Source organism: Dryobates pubescens, chromosome 2 (genome assembly GCF_014839835.1).
Source record: "Dryobates pubescens isolate bDryPub1 chromosome 2, bDryPub1.pri, whole genome shotgun sequence".
NCBI classification, from domain to species: Eukaryota; Metazoa; Chordata; class Aves; order Piciformes; family Picidae; genus Dryobates; species Dryobates pubescens.
In genome coordinates, this window is record NC_071613.1 from 44,864,710 (window position 1) to 44,885,987 (window position 21,278).

The 21,278-nt window shown below is 44.4% G+C and overlaps 1 protein-coding gene across 11 annotated transcripts in view; it reads left to right on the top strand.

Annotated features, from left to right (window-relative positions):
- Positions 1–21,278, top strand: part of KALRN (kalirin RhoGEF kinase) — a 548,250-nt gene that overhangs the window by 160,916 nt on the left and 366,056 nt on the right. For all 11 annotated transcript variants that reach the window (XM_054176436.1, XM_054176489.1, XM_054176457.1 and 8 more), the window contains one exon: positions 14,109–14,183. In XM_054176436.1, the coding sequence (XP_054032411.1) occupies positions 14,109–14,183 (75 nt within the window). The remainder of the gene's footprint in view (positions 1–14,108; positions 14,184–21,278) is intronic.

The following is a 21,278-nucleotide window of genomic DNA, read 5'->3' on the forward strand; positions in this document are numbered from 1 at the left end:
ATTGCTTATTTGGTCTTCACGCACAAGCTTGCTGCTGTTCTGTCAATTACTGCTGGCTGCTCAGAGCTTGGACTTTCCTCCCCCTCCTATCTTTTTGTGCTGACATCTGTCTGTTTGACATCAAAGTACAATCTTTCAAAGCCACAAAGTCATGTGACTTACCCAACACTTAAGTGATGATCTACACAAATGGGGACAAGCTCGCTCCTGGAGGAGGCATTCTTCTGTCCTGATGCGTTAAAACAGCTCTTTGTATTTGGGCAATAACAAAGATTCATTTGAAAGTATTAGCTATCACCAGGGCTTGACCTCTTTAGAAAGCATTCTTTAGTAAGAGTTTTTAAGTGGATTTGGAAAGATAATTATTCTTGTCCTTAGGTAGAATCTGGGCAATTTATGTGCTCAGCTGACTTGCTGTTTTGGCTTCAATGGATATTTATTCCCATAATGCAGGATTTCTGTGCATGGTTTTATTGCAGCAGCTGAGGATGATGGGCAAATTAGATATGTTCAGACAGAGATACTACTCAGGGTGACACATCCTTAATGTAGCCTTATAGCAGGCAGTGTGCTCGGTACTGTAGCTCTTCAGTGCAGGAGAAGAACAGGCTATTTATCTCTTTGTTTTTCTCTCTCTGTGTGAGTTCACAAAACATTTCCAAAGCAGCATCTCATGGTCATGAAAAGGTTGTTTGTCTATATCCTTTAAGCCAGTCAGTGTCCCACTCAGAAAATTGAATTTTCTATCTCCTCTGCATGGTAACTTTCTTTCCATAATATTTCAGTATGCATTCTTTATTCACAAGCATGTCATTATTGCTTCATCCTGCAGCTTTCATTAGTAGCTGGTGTCATGTATTTCACCTTTCTCAAGTTGATGTACCCCTTGCTCTAAATGGATATTGCAACTTTTCACAGGGCTTCCCAGGAAAGTGATAGAGAGGGTAGACATATTTCCATAGACTCCATTTTCATCAGATGGCAAAAATTAAGCAGGCATTACCAAGAGGATATTTTTAATGGCCCTCTTACTCCCATGTAATAACCCTGAACCCTGTTGGGGGGCACTGGGACAAATCTTGCAGTGGGATCCACTGGATGAACTATAAATGAGATCTGTGGACTCGAGAACGTTTCCATGATGAGTTCCTCAGGAGAAAGAATTCTGTCTGGAAAGTCTTAGCTACTTTTCCAGTGCAAGTTTATACAAGGGTATTATGAGTATCCTGCCTCAAATCCCTGGCTATGACACCTGTGCTCTGCCATCAGTCAGCTGCCAGGAAATAGGGCAAGTTCCATTACTTGTTCAGTTGTCTCCAGCCAGAGCTGGCTCTGGCCATTTTAGGCACTTTTGGGTAGAAAACTGCTCTACAGAATGTGTTTGTACAGTCCCATGCTGACTGAACCTCATAACAAAGCTGCAGACAGGGTAGACATAAGATGGATGGCAGAGGACTTCAGCAAAATTACTGTTTCCCTTGACTGACACATGCATGTTGCACCAGCTGGCAGTGGCAGAGGAGTGGAAACAGATCTTCTTAATGTGCACCTGCTAATATAAATTAATTATTATACTAATGAAGCAAATGTACGATGAATCTGTCCTCTCCATCCTGTCTTTCGCTCTGCTTTTGCTTTGGAAGCAGACAGCAAAATATTGGTGCAATCCATTCTTTTCATGTGTGCAGTTAATTTGCCATTTTTGTTTTGTCATCACTCCTAGTGTTTCATCGACTGCTAGTTGTGATTTGTCATTTATTCAAAGCCATATTTAGCCTGGAGAAGAGGAGACTCAGGGGTGACTTTATTACTCTCTACAACTACCTGAAGGGAGGTTGTAGACAGACGGATGTTGGTCTCTTCTCCCAGGCAGCCAGTACCAGAACAAGAGGACACAGTCTCAGGCTGCGCCAGGGGAGGTTCAGGCTAGATGTTAGGAAAAAGTTCTATACTGAAAGAGTGATTGCACATTGGAATGGGCTGCCTGGGGAGGTGGTGGAGTCGCCATCATTGGAGGTTTTCAGGAGAAGACTTGGTGGGGTGCTTGGTGCCATGGGTTAGTTGTTTGGGTGGTGTTGGATTGGTTGATGGGTTGGATGCGATGATCTTGAAGGTCTCTTCCAACCTGGTTTATTCTATGTATTCTATGTATGTATTCTATATTGCTATGGTACTGCCTAAAAGTTATTGAACAGCTAACAAAGTGGACAAGTCATTCCAGCAGCAGCGATGGAGCTTGCAGGGAAAGGTCATGGGAACCCTGGGCTGACCCATAGTGTGGTAATGTGGACATGGTTTGTGCTTTTATCAGCAAAGCTAGATCCAAATTACAAGATGTGCGTAGTTGTGTGTTTGTGTTGGAGAGTAGGGATGTGTCACTTGAGATGTGTATGCAGGAGGGATTCCTGGCTAGGGAAAAAGTATAAAAATGGGTTAATAAAATTGCTGCTGCCAAGAGTGAAATGTCTTCTGCAGTAGGACATGTGGGGGAAAGGAGAAGCTGTTTTTTCCCCCTCATCTCTAATGTACTGAATGTCCTTTTGTTGACTTAGCTGACTTCAGATTGAGGTCTGCTCCTCAGTGCTGCCCTCAAATGAGGCTCAACAGCTGCCTGTAGCAAGATCCCAGTAAGACACTGCAGGCTGCAACAGGCTATGACCTGTGTATAATTTCATTTGCTTTAGGAGACTTTTCTGATGAACTTTGTGGACCATTACTTACACTTTACATGTGATAGTTTCCTCATGTGTGGGATTTCTGTGTTTTTGCAGAGCATGCTGTTCAGTGCAACTGAACTCAGGGAAACCACCAACCAGTAAAATTCCTTCAGAAGAATGGAAGATGTGCACGGGACAAGTATTTTATAGTGCAGTCTGTGAAATAAAAAAATCTAATATAGCAAATATAAAAAACTAATACATTGCACTTCTGTCACTTTTGTTGAGGGAAAAAAAAAAGGGAGACAAGGTCAGGTCTGTAGCTTTTGCATTCACAACCTGGCAGTAGACTGGGAAGAGGGGCCCCAAACTATTTCCCTGTGCTTTAGGGATGAGTTGGATGGGGGTTTGACTCCAGCTGTCAGGGATCTATAGAGCAGCAGCTTGCACCCTCTGGAGATCAGTCAGATCTCATTAACCTGTAGCCAGTTATTTATGCAGCTCTGAGCTCCCCTTTACTGAAAAAAAGCCAATTTACTGAGTTTAGGTGATAATCTTGTTAGGTATATTTTCCTCTCTTCTATAAAGAAAATTATTTGGGATGAAGAATCTATTTCTCTTAACTCTGGCACATAGTCTCACAGTCTAATAGGCTATGTAAAATGAGATTAAATCTGTATCCACTGTCTTTGAAGGCTGCCCAATGGCTTTGTATAACTCTACCTTCTGGGGAGTATCATTTCAGCCAGTGTAAGGACTGCTTGTCCAGAAAAAGATCCAGACAGCTAGTGAGGCTTTAATCCCAGTCATCTCTTTATATGTGTCCTTAGCGGGAACAAACCAAAGGGAAGCTGCATTTTCAGCCCGTTGGTGATCCTTTGCTATTCAACATTACAGTAACATGGCAGTTTTTCACCACAAAAATGTCAGGCTTCTTACAGCAGTAAGTCTTAGGGCTATAAACATTTATACTAGCATGCTAAAGAGATTTGGGCATAAGGGGCTGTACTGGCATTAGGGAGCAGCTGAAAATATGAGTAGGCTAACATTAGATTAAACAGAGGCAGGCAGTAATTTAATTGGCATTTATACGTCGAGAGAAGGGAAAAATAGTAAGTTTAAAAACAAAAATGTGGCAAGGAAGCTTTTAGAAATCAGGGAAGTGATTTGCTTTCCAAAATGATTCACAGCATCTCGTGTTAGCTAATTAACAAAACAGCAGGTTTGGGAATTAACAGCAGTGGGGTTAGGACTCGGTGGGTTGGTTCTTGTCCATGTGTTTATAAGGGTCTGTTCCGCTCCCTCGGTGCCTTTGCTCTGCTCTTTGGTGTTTGAAGGAGCCTGGTCTCTTTCAGGAGGCAGAGTTACAAGTGGCTGCGCTCTGCGATAGGGCCAGATGAGGGTGAAAGGGGCAGGTGGAGAGGCAGGAGATTATGCATTGACTGGCGTGACTCAGCCATCCATAAAATGATTTTCATTAATGTTTAATGTGTGTCAAAAATGTCAGCATCCATAAGACAAGCAGATAAATTATTTAGTTCTGTGAATCTCTTGCTTTCCCCCTCCCGCTGATGTCTGTAAAATGTTTGGCCTGCTTTTGTTTAGATTTAGGATGTTGTTGGGGAGGTTACAGTGATCACTGTTACACCCAGAGTGTTTCCTTGTGACACCATCCAAGGGACTTCCCCTGCTGCTGCTTTACAGTTCAATGCTTTGTTAGAGAGGTCTGGGCAATATGAAGTCAGCTGCAAGTGGGTTATGCACAGTCCCTGTCGGTGGGCTGAGGTTGTTTTTGGATGGTTTGCAGAGGAGTAGACCTTGGAAAACTGATTTAAAGACAGAAGAGTGGAGTGTGAAGGGCGATACTGCTCTCCAGCCTAAGGGCTGCAGAGAGCTGCTGCCAGAGTAGCCCAGTAGCACAGCATAGCCTTCCCTGTGCTCCCATGGGTATGTGCTGTACCTGATCTTAGCCTGGCATAACTTCTGCCAGCCTTGCTGCCTTGGTTTTGCTGGTTTCGTCTGGAGGTGCAACACTCACTGACCTGCAGCTGTCTAGTCTGGATGAACTGTATCCCATTCATGGATGGGGACAGCCTCTGCAGTCCCACCAGGGCTCTGGCTTCTCTCCCATGTACCCTTCTTCAGAGATGATTTCTACTTGCCTGCCCTGTTTCAAGAGCTTTGGGCATGGATCTTGCTTTATTCCTAACTGGGGAAGTTTTGCATAGGAAGGGGAAATTCCCCTTTGAGTTGTAGGTTTGGATTTTCATTTTGCTATTTTTGTTTTCAGCTTCACAGGATGAAACAATAGCTGCAAGATTAAATACTAATCCCTAGCAGAAGGGGAGAGGGACTGGAGGAGATGAGCAAAGGTAGAAATATGTGTGATCAGATGAGATTTTAAGGCAAGGTGAGACAGAGGGAAATGGAAACCTAATTAATAGCGAGGTGCTGTTTTGTGAATGTTGGATGAATGGCAGTCAAAAATGACTACTTTAAAATCCTCTCCTACACTTGCACTAGACAAAACCATCCTTCCTGGGTAGGGACCTCTTTGAAGGCAATGGGAACTTCATCAGTCTGTGTATCTGTTTGGATGGGGCATGCTGAACTCTGTCAGAAAAATTAGAGAGAGCTCTGCATTGAGAGAGAAAACACACAGACTGATTTTAAACACTGAGGCAAATGCAATGATTTGTTTGTTTAGGATTTGTTTTCTCTTTTCTAGGGAAGTCACAGGCTTTGGGACAAGGATCTCAACTGGCCTCTAATTAAAGTTGCTTTCTTACTGTCTGGCGTGAAATCCCCCTGAGAGGCAGATGTTTGCAAAGCACATTTGAGGCACCGACATATGGTTCCTTTGTCAGGCTGACGTTTCAGCAAAGTGCCTCCTGAATGTTGTACATAATTAGATATTTTATTTTATTTTATTGTCCTGTGGAAGTTACTGGCAGCAGGGGACCTCCAGGATCCAAGAGGGAGGCTTTCTGAGAGACAAATGGGAAGCCCTAACTGCGTCACTGATACATGACAGGTGCTGGCAGATGCCTTGCTGCAGCTTTTTGGAGAAAGCCTGTTGACTAAAACAATGCCAGTTAAAAGAAATTATTCTAACCCACAGAATTTAATAGAGGATGAGAGCCTGGGTACCCAGCCTTTACATCTTGCATCCTTCCTGCAGGAATCTGTCAGCGGGTCTAAATTTTTTACAGAATTATACAATTCTGAGGAGTGTCTCCATAAGGAATCCAACTGTAATCAAGAGGGGAGGGAAATGAAAAGAAAACATTCAAACACACCGTGCTTGGGAAGAAATGGTGGTCATGCTTAAAATGTGACTGCAGATTGCAAATAGCCCATAGCTCTTGATTAACACCGTAAAAGACTGTTGCATCTGGGTGGTTACTGATGAGTAGTGCAATCTACAGCAAGACTCTTAATGACTCAAAACTCAGAGTACTGAATATCCTCATTTCCCTCTGGGAAAACACATCCCTCCCTTACTCACTTAAATAAATCACTGAATTTTGTGTCAGGTGGCCTGATTTTTCCAATTCTTTTACTGCTCCAAACCTTCTTTCTGTGAGTGTCAGAGCAAGCCTTTCCTACTGGTGGTGCCTCATTTTTGCCTCTGCTGTTGGTGCCTTGGTTTTGCCTGTCTATAAAAAGTACACTGAAACAGTTCCCCGCCTCAGAAAGGTTTTGTGAGACAAAATTAATTCCTGTTTGTAAGGTGCTTTTGAGGTCTGTGGACCTCACTGTGCCTTACTAATGTGGGCAGTCATTATTTCTGTTCTGTAGAGAAGAAAACCAAGATCTAGTGCAGTAAAACCAGTTTGTTCAGGATCACAAAGCAATTTAGGAACAGAACCAGAAATAGAGTCAAGTCTTTTGACTAGCAGTCAGATGTGCTATCCACAGGGCTACCTGTAATGTCTAATTATTTTTCTAAGGGTAGGAACTGAAAGATCTCAGCCTGATTTCCAAAGCCCTGATGAAAATACAAAGGAAATGAGTGAAAGAAAGACCGACTCCCAGTCATTGCATTCTCTTCAGTGCATCTCTATTAGTGTGCATTTGAAATTAAATGAATAAAATCTCCCATGGATAGAGATGAAGCAAAGCCTTCTCTGCAGATACTGCATTAATTCAACATCCTTCTGATGCTTTGAATGATTTTGTGCCATGTATGAAAAGGGAAAGCCTGGCTGTTGGTTTAGGTGGGATGCTCAGGGTGCAATATTTTAGGCTTCAGATGCTGAACGCAGCTTGTTAGAGACCACACGTGCACAGAGGCTAATGAATTTGCATGCTTGCTCAAGCAGCTGTATCTTTCTTGAAGCCTTGCCTATTCTTTGTTGGCTTTCAAGCTGAGGCTACTGTTTAAATGTGTGGACATTAAAGGCTGTGCTGGGAGGCTCAATGCTGCCAAGTATCCTGTGGAAGGAATAACGCTTTCAGCAATTAGCAAGATCCCCCAGACCCCAGCCCTGCTTTTCTTGGTATTACCGGGAGGGAAGGGAAGAGGCCGCACTGGCAGAGGCTGTCCCTTTGCAGGAATTCAAGCAGTGGCAAATCAGAGGGACCAACCCTCTTGGTGTAGAGGGGGCAGAGAAAAAGCTGGATCTCTGACAAGCACTAACAAATCTTGGAAATGGAGGTAGCCTGTAGTGCTGCCAACCAGCAGCTGTGACCAGAAGGATGTTCCAGTGAGCAGTAGTAGTGTACAATTCATACAAGGAAGGACAGATAAGGAAACACAGTAGAAATCTTGGACTGAGCCTAATCATACCTGTAAAATCAACATTCATCTTTTCATTTTAGAATAAATGCAGCAATGTAACAAGTGTAACTTTTGTCTCCACTGGGATAAAGCTCTTGGCATGCAGTACAGTGGGATTAGTCTTGTGGGCACATCACTTAGTTTCCATGGTTCTTACACCTGTTGAAGCTACAGTGTGGGTCTGTCAGTCTGCATGCTAGATCTGGTGCCATTAAAACTTTCACTCTGTACAAGACTAAGAGGAGATTGAGATATCAGATTCACAGCAGATTTTTTTTCTTGGATCCTCTATGAGGTACTGGTAACCCACTTAGCATACCTATACATCTATAATCCCATCTTTATATACACTTACATGTGCACAAATAAGTAGACTTCAACCGCAAGCTATACTGTGTGGGTCTTTAATCCATAGCAGAAAAGCCATCACAAGTCTATGAAGGTCCCAGGGATTATTTGCATTTCCACTGCAGAGCTGACAGCTAGCTCTAGCCCTGGCTCTGTGTAGGTTGAGCAACACAGCCAATGCCACCTGTGCTTCCCTGGAAAAGTACTGGCAATGCCTGTGTTAGCTTTTGCAGGTCTCCCCAGAGAAGTGTTTCATGCTGTGGCCATGTTTACTGCTCAAGGTATTTTGAAGGCAGACAGTCTATTTGCCACACTCATTTGTTTAGGGGGGACACACATTTCAGGACCACCAGATGAGCTCTTGCTTGAGAAAGCAAACCAAGGATGGAAGGGACAGCTGCCACCCTTACCCCAGGGCTGTGGTGCTCTTCACCCTGTCCCTGCCATACTCTGACCTGCAGTCCTAGCACTATAAATGCTTCCTGTGAGGCCAGGTATGACTTTTTATTGCTTATTAACAAGAATAATAGCTGTTAGTTAGTGAAGTACATAACTCTGGGTTATTTTTCAATAGCAGTTGATAATTATATTTACAGGTTTGGGGTTTTTTGTTGTTTGGTTTGGTGGTATTATTATTTTCTTTGGTTGGTTGGTGTTTTTTTTCTGGCTGATGCTGCCTTTAGATTCAATTCAATTCTTCCTTCCTTCCTTCCTTCATCTGTGAAGTCAAAACCTGCTCTTCACCTGCTTGCAGCAGGGAAGCACGGCAGGAGAGCCTCACAGGCTCCTGGGGGGTCTCAGGGCACTAAAATGTTCTTTCTTTGCATCAGGGATCAGGCTGTTGTCCACAGAGGAGTGATCAGCAGATGCAGAGTGTCCAGTCCCATTTATCTCTGCCAGATGGTGCTAAAATACGAATCTGGAGCACATGTTGCTTCTATTCAACCAAATGCTTCTGCCATGCTGTGGCCTCTCTACCTCTGAACCAATGAGCCTCAGCCAGTAAAATCCCAGTGGAAAAGGCCCCAGCAGGCCCCAGCTAAGCCTTTCTCCATGGCTTGTAGAAAATCAGAGAAATCAAAGTAGGAAGGCTCACAGCCCTGCAGGGCCAGACAATAGCATGCAGGAAAGAGAGGAAGGGGTTAAAGAAGGTTTAATACACACAAAGTAAATATTTGAGGCAAAAAGAAGGAATAATGGAGAGAGAAGGGCAGGAGGAGGAAGCAAGAAGTGTAAAGAGAAGAAAAAGGAGGATTATATTCTCCCAGAAAACAAAGGGATGGTTGTATGAGAAAGACACTGGGGAACTGAGAGTTGAGCTTTGCACAAACTTTCTGTCTGACGCTGGACAAATCAATCTCTCTATCTCTCACTTTGCAAAGGCTACAATGGGAACAATAAAGTCTCCTTTGTTCTGCTTCACTCTGCTCACATCAGATGTCTCTTCTGTTTGTAAGTTGTGGAAAGCCAAGATGCTACTGTCCTGCAAATCTAAACAAAATCCACTGAGACTTTGAGGGGAAAAGAAAAAAAAAAAGAGATAGGAAGACAAATAAGCTATGATAAAGTTAGGAGATAATTGCTCCAAAAAACCAGGGATGGGGAAGAAATAGAAGAGATGCTTTTCCTGAGGGAAGAAGAAAGAATCAATATAGACTAGATTAATTCTACTGTTGCCTCCTGGACTCCAGTAGAGTTCCTTAAAGGATGAGTTTAGCCCAAGGAGTTCAGTTTTGTTTGGTTAAAGAAACTTCATGCCAAAGTTTTTAAATAGTCAAATCTGTTCTGAGAACTATGAGAATGTGGGCTGCCTTTCCTGAAACATTGCATGGGACTTGGGATGAACAACTTCTGCTGAAGGCATCAGGAGCCAAGTGATTAAGCCCCATGCAGTGCTCTGACAGGAGGCCTTCTTGCCTACGCATACTTTTTTTAAGTATAGAAAGTATTTCCATATTTCTAGCAGCTGATCTTTATTTGAAGCCAAGAGCTGCGTTTTTCAGATCAGAACTGAAGCTTTTCTAGGAAAAGCTATTCTGGAGCAGACCATTGGTCCATTTAGCCCGAGACACTGTCTCCAACAGCGGCTCTGCATTCTGCTTAGAAAAAGAAATCCTTAACCCCCAGGGCTCTCACCAGGGATAATTTATATTTCATTCTGAGTTAGAATTTGGCCTTCACTCCAAAGTCTATAGGCATTTTCTTTCCAAAACTCTTGCTTATTTTATTAATCCTTACAGTTCCCTGGAGAATTTCGTTGTTTGTGGGTCTCTAACCCATTTGGGAAGCCCCTTGGGCTGCTGACCTTTGCATCCTGTGGCAGTGAGTTCCCTAGGACACCTGGGACACTTGTGTGGGGAAAAATGACTATTCTTTTCTGAATTTCAGATTTGCTGCATTTAATATGGAAACATGTCTTAAGCTTCCCATTTTACCCAGCTGGCTTCTCATTGCAGCATCTCACCTAAAACTGTGATCTGCTTCTGCTGTGCGGGGAATCCCTGCTGGGAGATGGGCTGTGCATGTGTGACACTGCTCTGCCCTGAAATGTGACTCTGCCATGATAAGAATCCACTTTTAACATTTTTCAGTGCTTACAAAAATCCATTTTTCTGTTAGCTGTTCCTGCAGGCAGGTTGTGTTTTCTTCTCATGTAACTGGAGTAGTGAAAGTTTGTGGATAGCCATAGTCTCCCCACTATGTGGATAATGCACTAGGCCAGGACATGATAAAGGTGTGAGGGGCTGCAGGGTGACTGGGACATGGGACAATACTCTCTGCCTTTTATTTTTGGTAAAGGCATGAATAGAATAGAATAGAATAGAATAGAATAGAATAGAATAGAATAGAATAGAATAGAATAGAATAGAATAGAATAGAATAGAATTAACCAGGTTGGAAAAGACCTTTGAGATCATCAAGCCCAACCTATCACCCAACACTATCTAATCAACTAAACTGTGGCACTATGTGCCTCATCCAGGCTCTTCTTAAACACTTCTAGTGATGGTGACTCCATCACCTCCTTGGGCAGTCAATTCCAATGGCCAATCTCTCTTGCAGTGCTCAGGCTTCTTTGCAGACCATGGTGAGAATTGCAGGTAGAAAGACAAGAAAGGCACTATTGTCTAGTCTTATCTTATGATGGTGGTGAGGCAACAAACTGGTGGATGGGCAATGGGCAGGATGTCTCAGTGTTCAGCCTGCCTGTCCTTCATCCATCTGCCCTTCTCTGTTCTGCTGCAGGATGGCTTGAGTCTTACAGGGGTAGGAGGAAGGTGTAGGGAAGGATATGAAGTGCAACCTTCGTCATCCTCTAGTAACAAGCTGGCTAACTGGTTGTATGCTTGGAGGTCTGTACCAAAAATTAGTGCTATGCAGACACAACTTCAAATCCAGCACACAAAGAAACAAAGAGAATGTATTAGAAACAGCTGGGGCATAGCATTATGAGGGGTACGCTTATAATAACTTCTGAACTGGGGAATGCATCGTTGCTGTATTGGGCACTCCTGGAGACAGGTTTATGTTGCTTTTGGAGCCCTTATTACAGACAGTTTTTCCAATTTATGCATCCCTTCCCTCAGTCTGTGCTGGAAGGCCTGACAGCATGCTCTGAGATGTCACTGGTAATGTTAGGACTTTGTCAGCAGCTGGAGTGACCTTTGAAAGCAGTGGCTATGGCCTCCTCTTGTGGGTCGTGAGTTGCCCCTTGGATGAGTGTGTACATCACTCAGAGTGTGGGCATTGCTTTGGGCACTGATTCACCTGCAGAAGATTCCTCCCTCATCCTGAGGGAAGCTTTGCTGCAATTAGGAGTTTTTGTCAATTCCATGTCTGTAGGATAGGCTCACAGTTTCCTAAATCATTCATCACTTTGAAGCATGACTGACCTATCCTGAGGGGTACTGAGAAAGGTGAAAGCACCTGCTGGCAGTGTTGTCCCCATTTGTGACCTCTCCTATGCCCAGCCAGGACATTAGTGAGCCTCTGGCTACAGCCTGCTCTGCTGCAGCTCAGGAGGTGACCATCTTCAGAAGTCATGCATTTTTCTCCTGTTCTCCATGCATATTACCTCTGTAATATGTAATTGCCATTCCATGTGGGGGAGAGCTTGAAATTGTCCTTCAGCCAGGTACAGCAGGTTCTTGCTAAGAAGTCCTTATTGTGTATTTTACATGCATGAATACTGCACCTACTGACAGCTTTTTGGTAGTGTTCACTAAGATTTCAGTCACACAATGCCTACTGCACAGTTAAGTGTCTAAGAACTGACTTTGCTGCTTACCTGATGAACTTAAAAAATATTGGCCAAAACTAATCTTGCACTGACACTACTGATCTTGCAACTGGAGAAATACAGTCCAGTACTCTGCTTCAGTGTCTCTGAGCCATCGTGATGTGTCTAGTATGTCAGCTGTCCTTGTTTGCTTCACAGTTGGAGAAGATGTACACAAAGCTGCTTAAATTCCAAATTTAGCCTTTGTTCTTAACAGTTCCTACCTTTATGTGAGATCTAGCCACAGCCTGGGATCTGAGGGGTTATTCTTGCTCAAAGGATAAGTCTTGTATCTTTAACACAGAGCGCTCAAAGTCCTACTTACTTGAACATAGAAAGAATTCAGCAACCAGAACTACTATCCCTAGTTCCAAAACACCATACTGACACAGAGAAGTCTTTGAGGTTCTCTCAGGATCGTGCTCCAATGCCTGCGTAAATTGCAGTTGCACTGGTCTTGGCCTTGCGTTAAATTACCTCAGTGCCTTTGTGTGCTGATTTTCACAAGTGTTGACTCAGCTGGTAAGCTTGCTCATCCTCTGGAGCTGAGTGTCACAGAGGTGACACCTGAGAGCATGTGGGGACACAGAGAGGTAGTTGTAGGCATTGTTCACTGGTTGTGAACATATTTGCATGTATAGAACAGTCTTGTTGCACAAGCCACTTGTGAATGGCAAATGCCACTTCATTTGCCTTTAATAGTAAGTCAACCATGCTACTACTGTTTGTAGTTACACAGATTCCTGCTGTGGGTGATAATGGCTGTTACAGTCTTCATCCTGTATGTTCCATGTGTCTGCATGGATCCACCCACTGTACCTTTGCAAGCTGCATGATGCAAGAAGTAAGTCACATATACAAGGGGGCTTTTATTCCCATTCTCACTTTCAGACTCAGATGGTCAGATATCATCTGTAGCCTTCATCAAGGAAGGTGTAATGGCTGGAGCAACATTGCTTAGTGAGAAGACTCTCTTGCCTTGGAACCATCTGAGAAGAATGGCTGTTGCTGCCAGCCTGTGAAAGGCAGAAAGTAAAAACACAGAGTTTCAAATATGTTCTACTCTTGGATGAGCTGGAATTGATTTAAGACCATATTGAAGATCATTTGTCATGATGGGCATTCACTACCCACTGATGGATGAGTGATTTTTCAGAGCAATTGCAAAGGTGTCTTTCAAATCCACCTTATGTTTTGTATCAGTGCTGGTGGAATAGCTGTCTTGGACTGTGGAGTGATCCATTACTGCTGGTCTTTTGCAAAGCAGAAAGGTGATGCTGGTGGCTGAAACCATGAGCAATTCTTTTCCCAAGGCTTCCAGGAGAGTGAAATTCTGGTATTTCTTTAGTGCAAGTGAAATAACTTGGCACTGCAGGGAGGGCAAATGGCCCGTGCAGGTTTATTTAACATGTAATCAAACAGCCTGAATTACATGAGGATGTGCTGTGGCTTCAAACCACTCCTTATCCAGGGAAAACTTTGGCTGGCTTTGTAAGGAGTATGTCCTTCCTCTCAGCGTGGTCCCCACCTTGAACTGTTCCATCTCCAGCTGTGTAAAGCAGAAAGGGGGGAAGGGGAAAATCCTTTTTTAAAACAGCTCCTGTGCAAATCTGTCTCAAGGGTTGATGCTAGATGGATGAGTATGTGCTGTAATACTCACTGCAGTTTTGCCTGGACTGTGTTCAAAACAGTGATGGGAGAAGGCTCCCAGCATAGTGTACCACCCGGGTATCCCCCAGGCTTGATAGTATGACCTGCAAAAAAGACAGTGGAGATAAATCTGGTTACTTGGTGGGAAATTTGTTAACCTTTCAGAACTTCTGAGGGATGAAGTGAGAAGCTGATTCCTTGTATTTTCATTTGACAAGCGTATCTCTATTGATGCTCTTTGTGTATCAGCCATTGGAGTCTGTTTCTTGGTGCTTTTATGTGATTTATAGATTTTCTTCAGCCTGATTGTGAGAAACACGGTGTCACTGTGATGCTGAGAGCAAGGACATGTTCTCTTCTAATGTGGTTTTCCTGTTTTCCTGTTTTTCAGGTTCTTTTCGAAATGATGGTTTGAAAGCTGCTGATGTCCTTCCTATACTGAAGGAGAAAGTGGCCTTTGTTTCAGGTGAGCACATCTTTTCTGGATGCTTCCAGCTCATCATGAGCACTGTCACTGGCCACGGCAACCCCATGCAGTGCTACAGGCTGGGGTCAGAATGGCTGGAGAGCTCCCAAACAGAGAGGGACCCTGGGGTGATGATTAACACCCGCCTAAACATGAGCCAGCAGTGTGCCCAGGTGGCCAAGAGGGCCAATGGCATCCTGGCCTGCATTAGGAATAGTGTGGCCAGCAGGAGCAGGGAGGTCATTGTGCCCCTGTACTCTGCATTGGTTAGGCCACACCTTGAGTACTGTGTCCAGTTCTGGGCCCCTCAGTTTAAGAAGGACATTGAGACACTTGAACATGTCCAGAGAAGGGCAACAAGGCTGGTGAGAGGCCTTGAGCACAAGCCCTATGAGGAGAGGCTGAGGGAGCTGGGATTGTTTAGCCTGGGGAAGAGAAGGATCAGGGGTGACCTCATTGCCCTCTACAACTACCTGAAAGGTGGCTGTAGACAGGAGGGGGTTGGTCTGTTTTCCCAGGCAACCAGCACCAGAACAAGGTAACACCGTCTCAAGCTGTGCCAGGAGAGGTTTAGACTTGAAGTGAGGAGAAAGTTCTTCACTGAGCGAGTTGTTGGTCATTGGAATGGGCTGCCCAGGGAGGTGGTGGAGTCACTGTCCCTGGAGGTGTTCAAGAGGAGATTGGATGTGGCACTTGGTGCCATGGTCTAGTCTTGAGGTCTGTCGAGACAGATTGGACTCGATGATCCTTGGGGTCCCTTCCAACCTTAGTTATACTGTGATACTGTCTGCCACATCCTGGTCCTTATGGCACTGCAGGGTCATGAGGGACCAATTTAATGTTTAGATCGGTAGTATTTAATTAGCTTTCCTGGTAAGAAATGGGCTATGTGTGGAACAAGGCTATCCAGTAACATTCAGTGCTGGAAACTGGCCCATGTTAATTTTCTTCAGAGTGGCTGGAGAGCAGTCAGGCTGAGAGGGACCTGGGGGTGCTAGTCGACGGTAGACTGAACATGAGCCTGCAGTGTGCCCAGGCAGCTAAGAGGGCCAATGGCATTCTGGCCTGCATCAGGAACAGTGTGGCCAGCAGGAGCAGGGAGGTCATTCTGCCCCTGTACACTGCACTGGTTAGGCCACACCTTGAGTACTGTGTCCAGTTCTGGGCCCCTCAGTTTAGGAAGGATGTTGACTTGCTGGAACGAGTCCAGAGAAGAGCAACAAAGTTGGTGAGGGGTTTGGAACATAAGCCCTACGAGGAGAGGCTGAGGGAGCTGGGGTTGCTTAGCCTGGAGAAGAGGAGACTCAGGGGTGACCTTATTACTCTCTACAACTACCTGAAGGGAGGTTGTAGACAGACAGATGTTGGTCTCTTCTCCCAGGCAAGCAGTACCAGAACAAGAGGACACAGTCTCAGGCTGCGCCAGGGGAGGTTCAGGCTGGATGTTAGAAAAAAGTTCTATACAGAAAGAGTGATTGCACATTGGAATGGGCTGCCTGGGGAGGTGGTGGAGTCGCCGTCACTGGAGGTTTTTAGGAGGGGACTTGACAGGGTGCTTGGTGCCATGGGTTAGTTGTTTGGGCGGTGTTGGATTGGTTGATGGGTTGGACGCGATGATCTTGAGGGTCTCTTCCAACCTGGTTTATTCTATGTATTCTATGTATTCTATGTATTCTTCATATTCTAAGAAACAGTTAAATGGGCACAGCTATGCAGCTTCTCAGCTCTAGCCCAGGCATGTGCTGTCTCAACATTCAGGAGAGAACAGGGATTCTGCTTTAGGTTCAAGGACAGTGAATAACATGAATTCTTGTTTGTAGGAAGCACTAAGGCCTGTAAATCACTGTTGCTTCATTTGCAATCCCAATCAACTTGCAGTAAAAGCACCATTGATGCTACATTTACATAATAACTCAGATGTTCAAAGATCTCCTGCCATCCTGTACAAAGATTTACAGCCTTCATTCATGAGACAAACCTCAAGGACCTGGGGGTGGATGAGGAATAGACAATATAGAAAAGGCTTTGCAAATGGCTTTGATGAAATTGTTTCTGGTGTGAATTACAACTTGTCATGGAGAGGAGGAAGAGAGAGTCTGAAACTAACATAATTTTGCATGAAGTCACTCACATTGGCAGCATCAGACCAAGGTATTTCCAGTGCCAGCATGTCTGGTGATTGCACACCATCAGGCTGCTTTTGGTGTTCCTCACTGTTGCAATGAGAAAACCTACATTGAAAATAGCCACCCCCCTTGTTTGCAGTCTGCTTTTGTCTTCCTTCCTTTGTGCAGTGTTGCTGACTGCAGACAGCAGGAGAGTAGCAGCAAGGCCCTTAGATACTGGGACTGTTCCCTGGCCCTTCCCCCAGATGGTGGAGCTGGGCCCATGAGGATGGGACTCATCACCCTGCTGGAGATGGGTGATGGAGATACCTGTCCAGGTAGGAAAAACTTTCACCTTGACTAATGGTTGGTGCGAGATGCCTTCCCACATAGCAACAGTTAAATGGTCCAGGGATCATGAGTCCAGTAGTGACTTGGGCAAATGATGTGTAGCTCTCCAGGACTTTGAGGGAAGTTTGTGTGACACCAAAAGACTTGTGTGAAAACCCAAGACTATCTCTACAGTACTTCCTTACAGGACTACTTTGCCTTGCATTGGTATCTCACTCTGAATGTCCTGAAAAGTGTTACATGGTGGTTGTCTGTCACTGCTCCAAATAGGGGAGCATAGTCATAAAAACACAGCACACCTACAGATTTGTTTGTGACACAAAGCTGAACAAGGCGCTCTGGGGAGGTGAAAGGGAGGAATTTATGCAGGGATTGTACTGGAATTTAGTTCTTGGCTCCTGCTGTTGCTTCACACGGAAATGACTGCAGGATCATTTGGTAATTCATGGAATATTTAATAACAGCAGCCTGTCTGGATCATTTATATAGCCCTTTCCACTGGCAGTCCCTGTGTTCAGCTCTGAGCCAGAGGGTCTCACACCAAATCATCAGCTTGTTAGATGCTGTCCTGGGCCAAGCTCACCTTATGGGGGGGCATTAAATGACTAGTGTCAGTGTGATCCCCCAGGGTTTCACACCATGATTCTCTCCAGGCAAGGGACAACTCACTTGTAGACTCACCAGCCTCCAGACTTTGTCTGCTCAAAAAGTGGCTGTTCCTGGCACAGCTAGCTAGCTAGCAGTCCTAGGATTTAATCCTCCTCTCCATGTTCTACAAATGCAACAACTACAGGCAACAACTGTCATGGGTTTTTGCAGATAGAATGGTCTGAGCTGCTAGTGTCTCACTTCAATAGCCTCACCATCACCCTCCAGCCCAGAGTTTAAGTACTGCCCAGTCTTCCCCTGGGCTGTTGTACTAAAGCAGATTAAGAAAAGGATTTGAGCACTTCAACTGATGTCTAAATTCTTTTTAATTAAAATGGAATAACTTTCTAGAGTGTGCTCTGAGCAGAGAACAGAAAATGTTTGCCAAAACAGAAAAATCAAATAACTGGATGTTGCAAGATTGAAAAATAAGACTTGTTCTGCAGTTAGCACAGACTCTGGGAGCACATTGCATTTGCAGCCAGATTTCCTTGAGGAAAAGGAGAGTTTTATTAAGTCTTCTTCAGTTTTATACTACAGTTAATTTTAACGATAACAGTACAGTAAAGTTGTCAAGGGGATTCTCTTTGCACCGGCAGAATTTATCAGCATGCACAAAAATGTCTCAGCTGAACATCTCAGTTACATAGTTTATTTCTTTTCTCCTCTGCTGTGGCTCAGCAGATTGTTTTTTAGTCCATGATTTGACAGGAAAGCTGAGAGAACAAACAAGCTCCTTCAGGCAGGGGCTATACCGTACTTTGTGTTTCAGTGCTGTGGATGCTCGACACTTGGACCACACAGAGCAGCAGGGTGGAAAAGGCAGGGAAGTGACACTGGCTCCAGAGCAGGCTCAACAGGACCTGCCCGCACAGCAGTGTAATCTCAGAGGAGCACTCAAGCTTTCAGAAGTGCACTTAATTTTAGAGTAGAAATACAGCTCTAACTAACTGGGCATGGATTCATCCAGCCTAAATGCCGTCTGGAGCTCTGTGCCTGGCACGTCCCCTCTGCTGGCTCAGCCGGAGGCGAGCAGCAGGCGCAGGGCTCTGCATCCACATCCCTGCACTGCAGGAGAGTTGGCGGGTGGATAATGTTGGGATTTTTTCCTGGAACTAGCTCTTGATTTCTTCCAGTGATCTCATGTATGAGCTAGACTGAACCCAAGCAAAGTTCATGTGTATGTGTGTTTAAAGAGCACCTGAAAATCCCATTCCAGCACTCTCAGTAGAGAGACGGCCTGAGCAGTTGGGGCTGCGGTGTGTGTCCTGTCTGTTGCTGTCTGATTGCCTGCTTTGCTGACCTCGTGGAAGCAGATTAAGCAGGGAGCTGGTGAAGGGAAGGCCTTGGCCACCTGCTTATAACCTAAACCCCAATAAAATCTTGGCTTTGCCTGGGTGGTTTACTCTGTTGCTTCCAACAACAGAATGGCTTTGGCTCTAAGAAGGAGATGAGTGCAGAGAAGAGGAAATAAAACAGGTTGTAGATTATTTTAGGTGGATTTTGTCAGTGAGAGGTGGTGAAATGTTTTGGAAACTGGGCTTTATAATCTTTCCTCCTAGACACAGACACTCTTTTAGAAGAGTAGTTTAACTTGGGATGTTGTTCTGCTGCTTGACCATATTTATAGGAGAGTTACCATGTTCCCTACCCATGCATGGAGATTTTCATAAACTTGGGCTAAGAAAAGCTTGTTAGTTGACCAATGGCATAGGTCTTGCTGAAAGCATTTGCTCTTTTCCTATGTCCCACCCAGAAGAGTTTCTCAGGATACTTTATAGAATCATAGAACCATAGAATCATAGAATCAAGAATGGTCTGGGTTGGAAGGGACCTCTGAAGGTCATCTAGTCCAACCCCCTCTGCAGTAGGCAGGGGCATTCTCAGCTCGATCAGGCCAGTCAGCCCCATTACTTGGAAGGCTCAGAACAATGGCAATGCGTGGGCTTCTGCCTGTCACCCAGGCACTATCTGCTTGTCTGCTGAGGCAGGAGTACAAAGGAGGAGGCTGGCTGGGTTTATGAGAGGGTGGCTGAGCACAGAGGAATCAACAGCAAAAGGCAGAAAGGTGTAATAAGCCAATGAGCTGCTGCAGCTGTGACAAACAGAGCTCCCAATGCATGTTCAGCAGAGCAGGAAGCTTTTCTGTGGACTTTGGGCAACAAAAGCATGGAGTTGATAGAGAGAAGTGGATGTAATAACAGTCTGGCCATCTCTATATGTCAAGAGCCCACTGTCCTCATTCTCAGTTGTCTTGGAAGCAGCCTCAGGACCTGGGTCACAGTGACATCTCAGCCTGACTGAGAGCCTGAAGGAAAAACAGAGAGAAGTTTCCTGAGAGGTCTTTCAGAGGATGAATTTCAGTCTAAATAGATGAAAGGACAACTTTGCAATTAGGTTTTGCTAAATTTAGGCCAGTAGGGTGAATCAAAGAAGAAGGCTCAGAGGGGAAGACACTTGTCTAAAGACATCAAAGGCCACTTCATGCCAGAGGGATCACATATTGGGGAGAATATTTGTTACTCTGTGATGGGTGCACTCCACTCTAGACAAAGGGTTGAAATGAGACCATCGGGCCCTCTGGGCACTGGGAGAGTTCGGATCCAGGCTTCAGGGAGTCCCAAATGCTGATTTGTGGACTATGACATTTGTACTGAGTTGGGAATAGAACTAACCAAAATATTTAAATTTTGAATGCTGTAATTTTTTTGTATTTGCACAAGAAGTTTTGCTTTAAATTCCCATTCTCTTCTTCCTCTGGGATGGACATTTCAAATGAAGCGTCAACAATTACAGATTTTGTTACAGAAAGATGTCTCCCATTTGATACCATTTCCTGATGCATCTTCAAATCAAGAGAAATGCCAAAAAGAAGGAAATATCCTATTAGAAACATGGCATTGCTTGACTATTGAATTTTCCTAGTGGGTTTGGGCCATCGTGCTTTCATCCAGAATTTGCTCCTTCATTGATGCAGCTTTTGCTTAGAAGAAGAAAATAAGGAAGCTTAGACTATAAAGTTTCCAGGTCTTTTGATGATGTCTGAACCTGCTGGGGGGGATTTTAATTTATTTAGGGTTGTTTTTTTTATTTCCTTTCCTTCTGTTTTCTATTTTCAAGAGTGTTAGGTTATTTTTGAGGATAGAGAAGAGCCTTTAATTATAGAGGCTGTTTAGATATCTTCACTGAGACTCTTAAGGTCAAAGCAGAAATCCAAATGTTTCCTGGGATTTCTAATTTCATCTACAGGTTCTAAATCTAGTGTGCAGAATCAGTTGCTTCATTTCTTTCCATGCATTTTTAACTGTAGCTATGGACTTGATTAAACAATTTCTGTGGACAATGTCTAGTCACTGCCAGCACTTCATGTCCTGGCTCTTGGACATCAGCAGCTTGCCAAGATCCACCAATATCTCATTACAGTAGGGAGATTTCTCCTTCATGCACTTCCTTTATGTGGTAATGTGGTAATGTGACCTGTTCTGCCTTGTTGTGGAGATGCAGAAGGGTTCAATTGCCTTACAAAAATGTGCAAGAAGTCAACTCAGGTAAAATTTCTGTTCTAAAAAGACTTTCAAGAGCTTGTGGGATCACAAATTATTGATTGTGTGTCATCCAAACACTCTGGACTCTTGACTACCTCCTAACTGATGGGTCCCTGCATCCTGTCATATAGGGAAAGCTCCTCAGCTAATAGTAGGAACTTTTGAAATAACAATAAGAGGAAGGAATTAAGTCTGTGAAGCAATAAGTTCTGTATACATCCCATCCTGTTCCAGCTGACAGGATTTTTCATCTTTAGAGACACAGTGATCTCCATATGTATCTCAGCAAGGATCTCATCTCCATTTATGCAGGCAGTCAAGGGTTGTTTAGTCTGGAGAAGAGGAGGCTCAGGGGTGACCTCATTGCTCTCTACAACTACCTGAAAGGTGGTTGTAGCCAGGAAGGGGTTGGTCTCTTCTCCCAGGCAACCAGCACCAGAACAAGG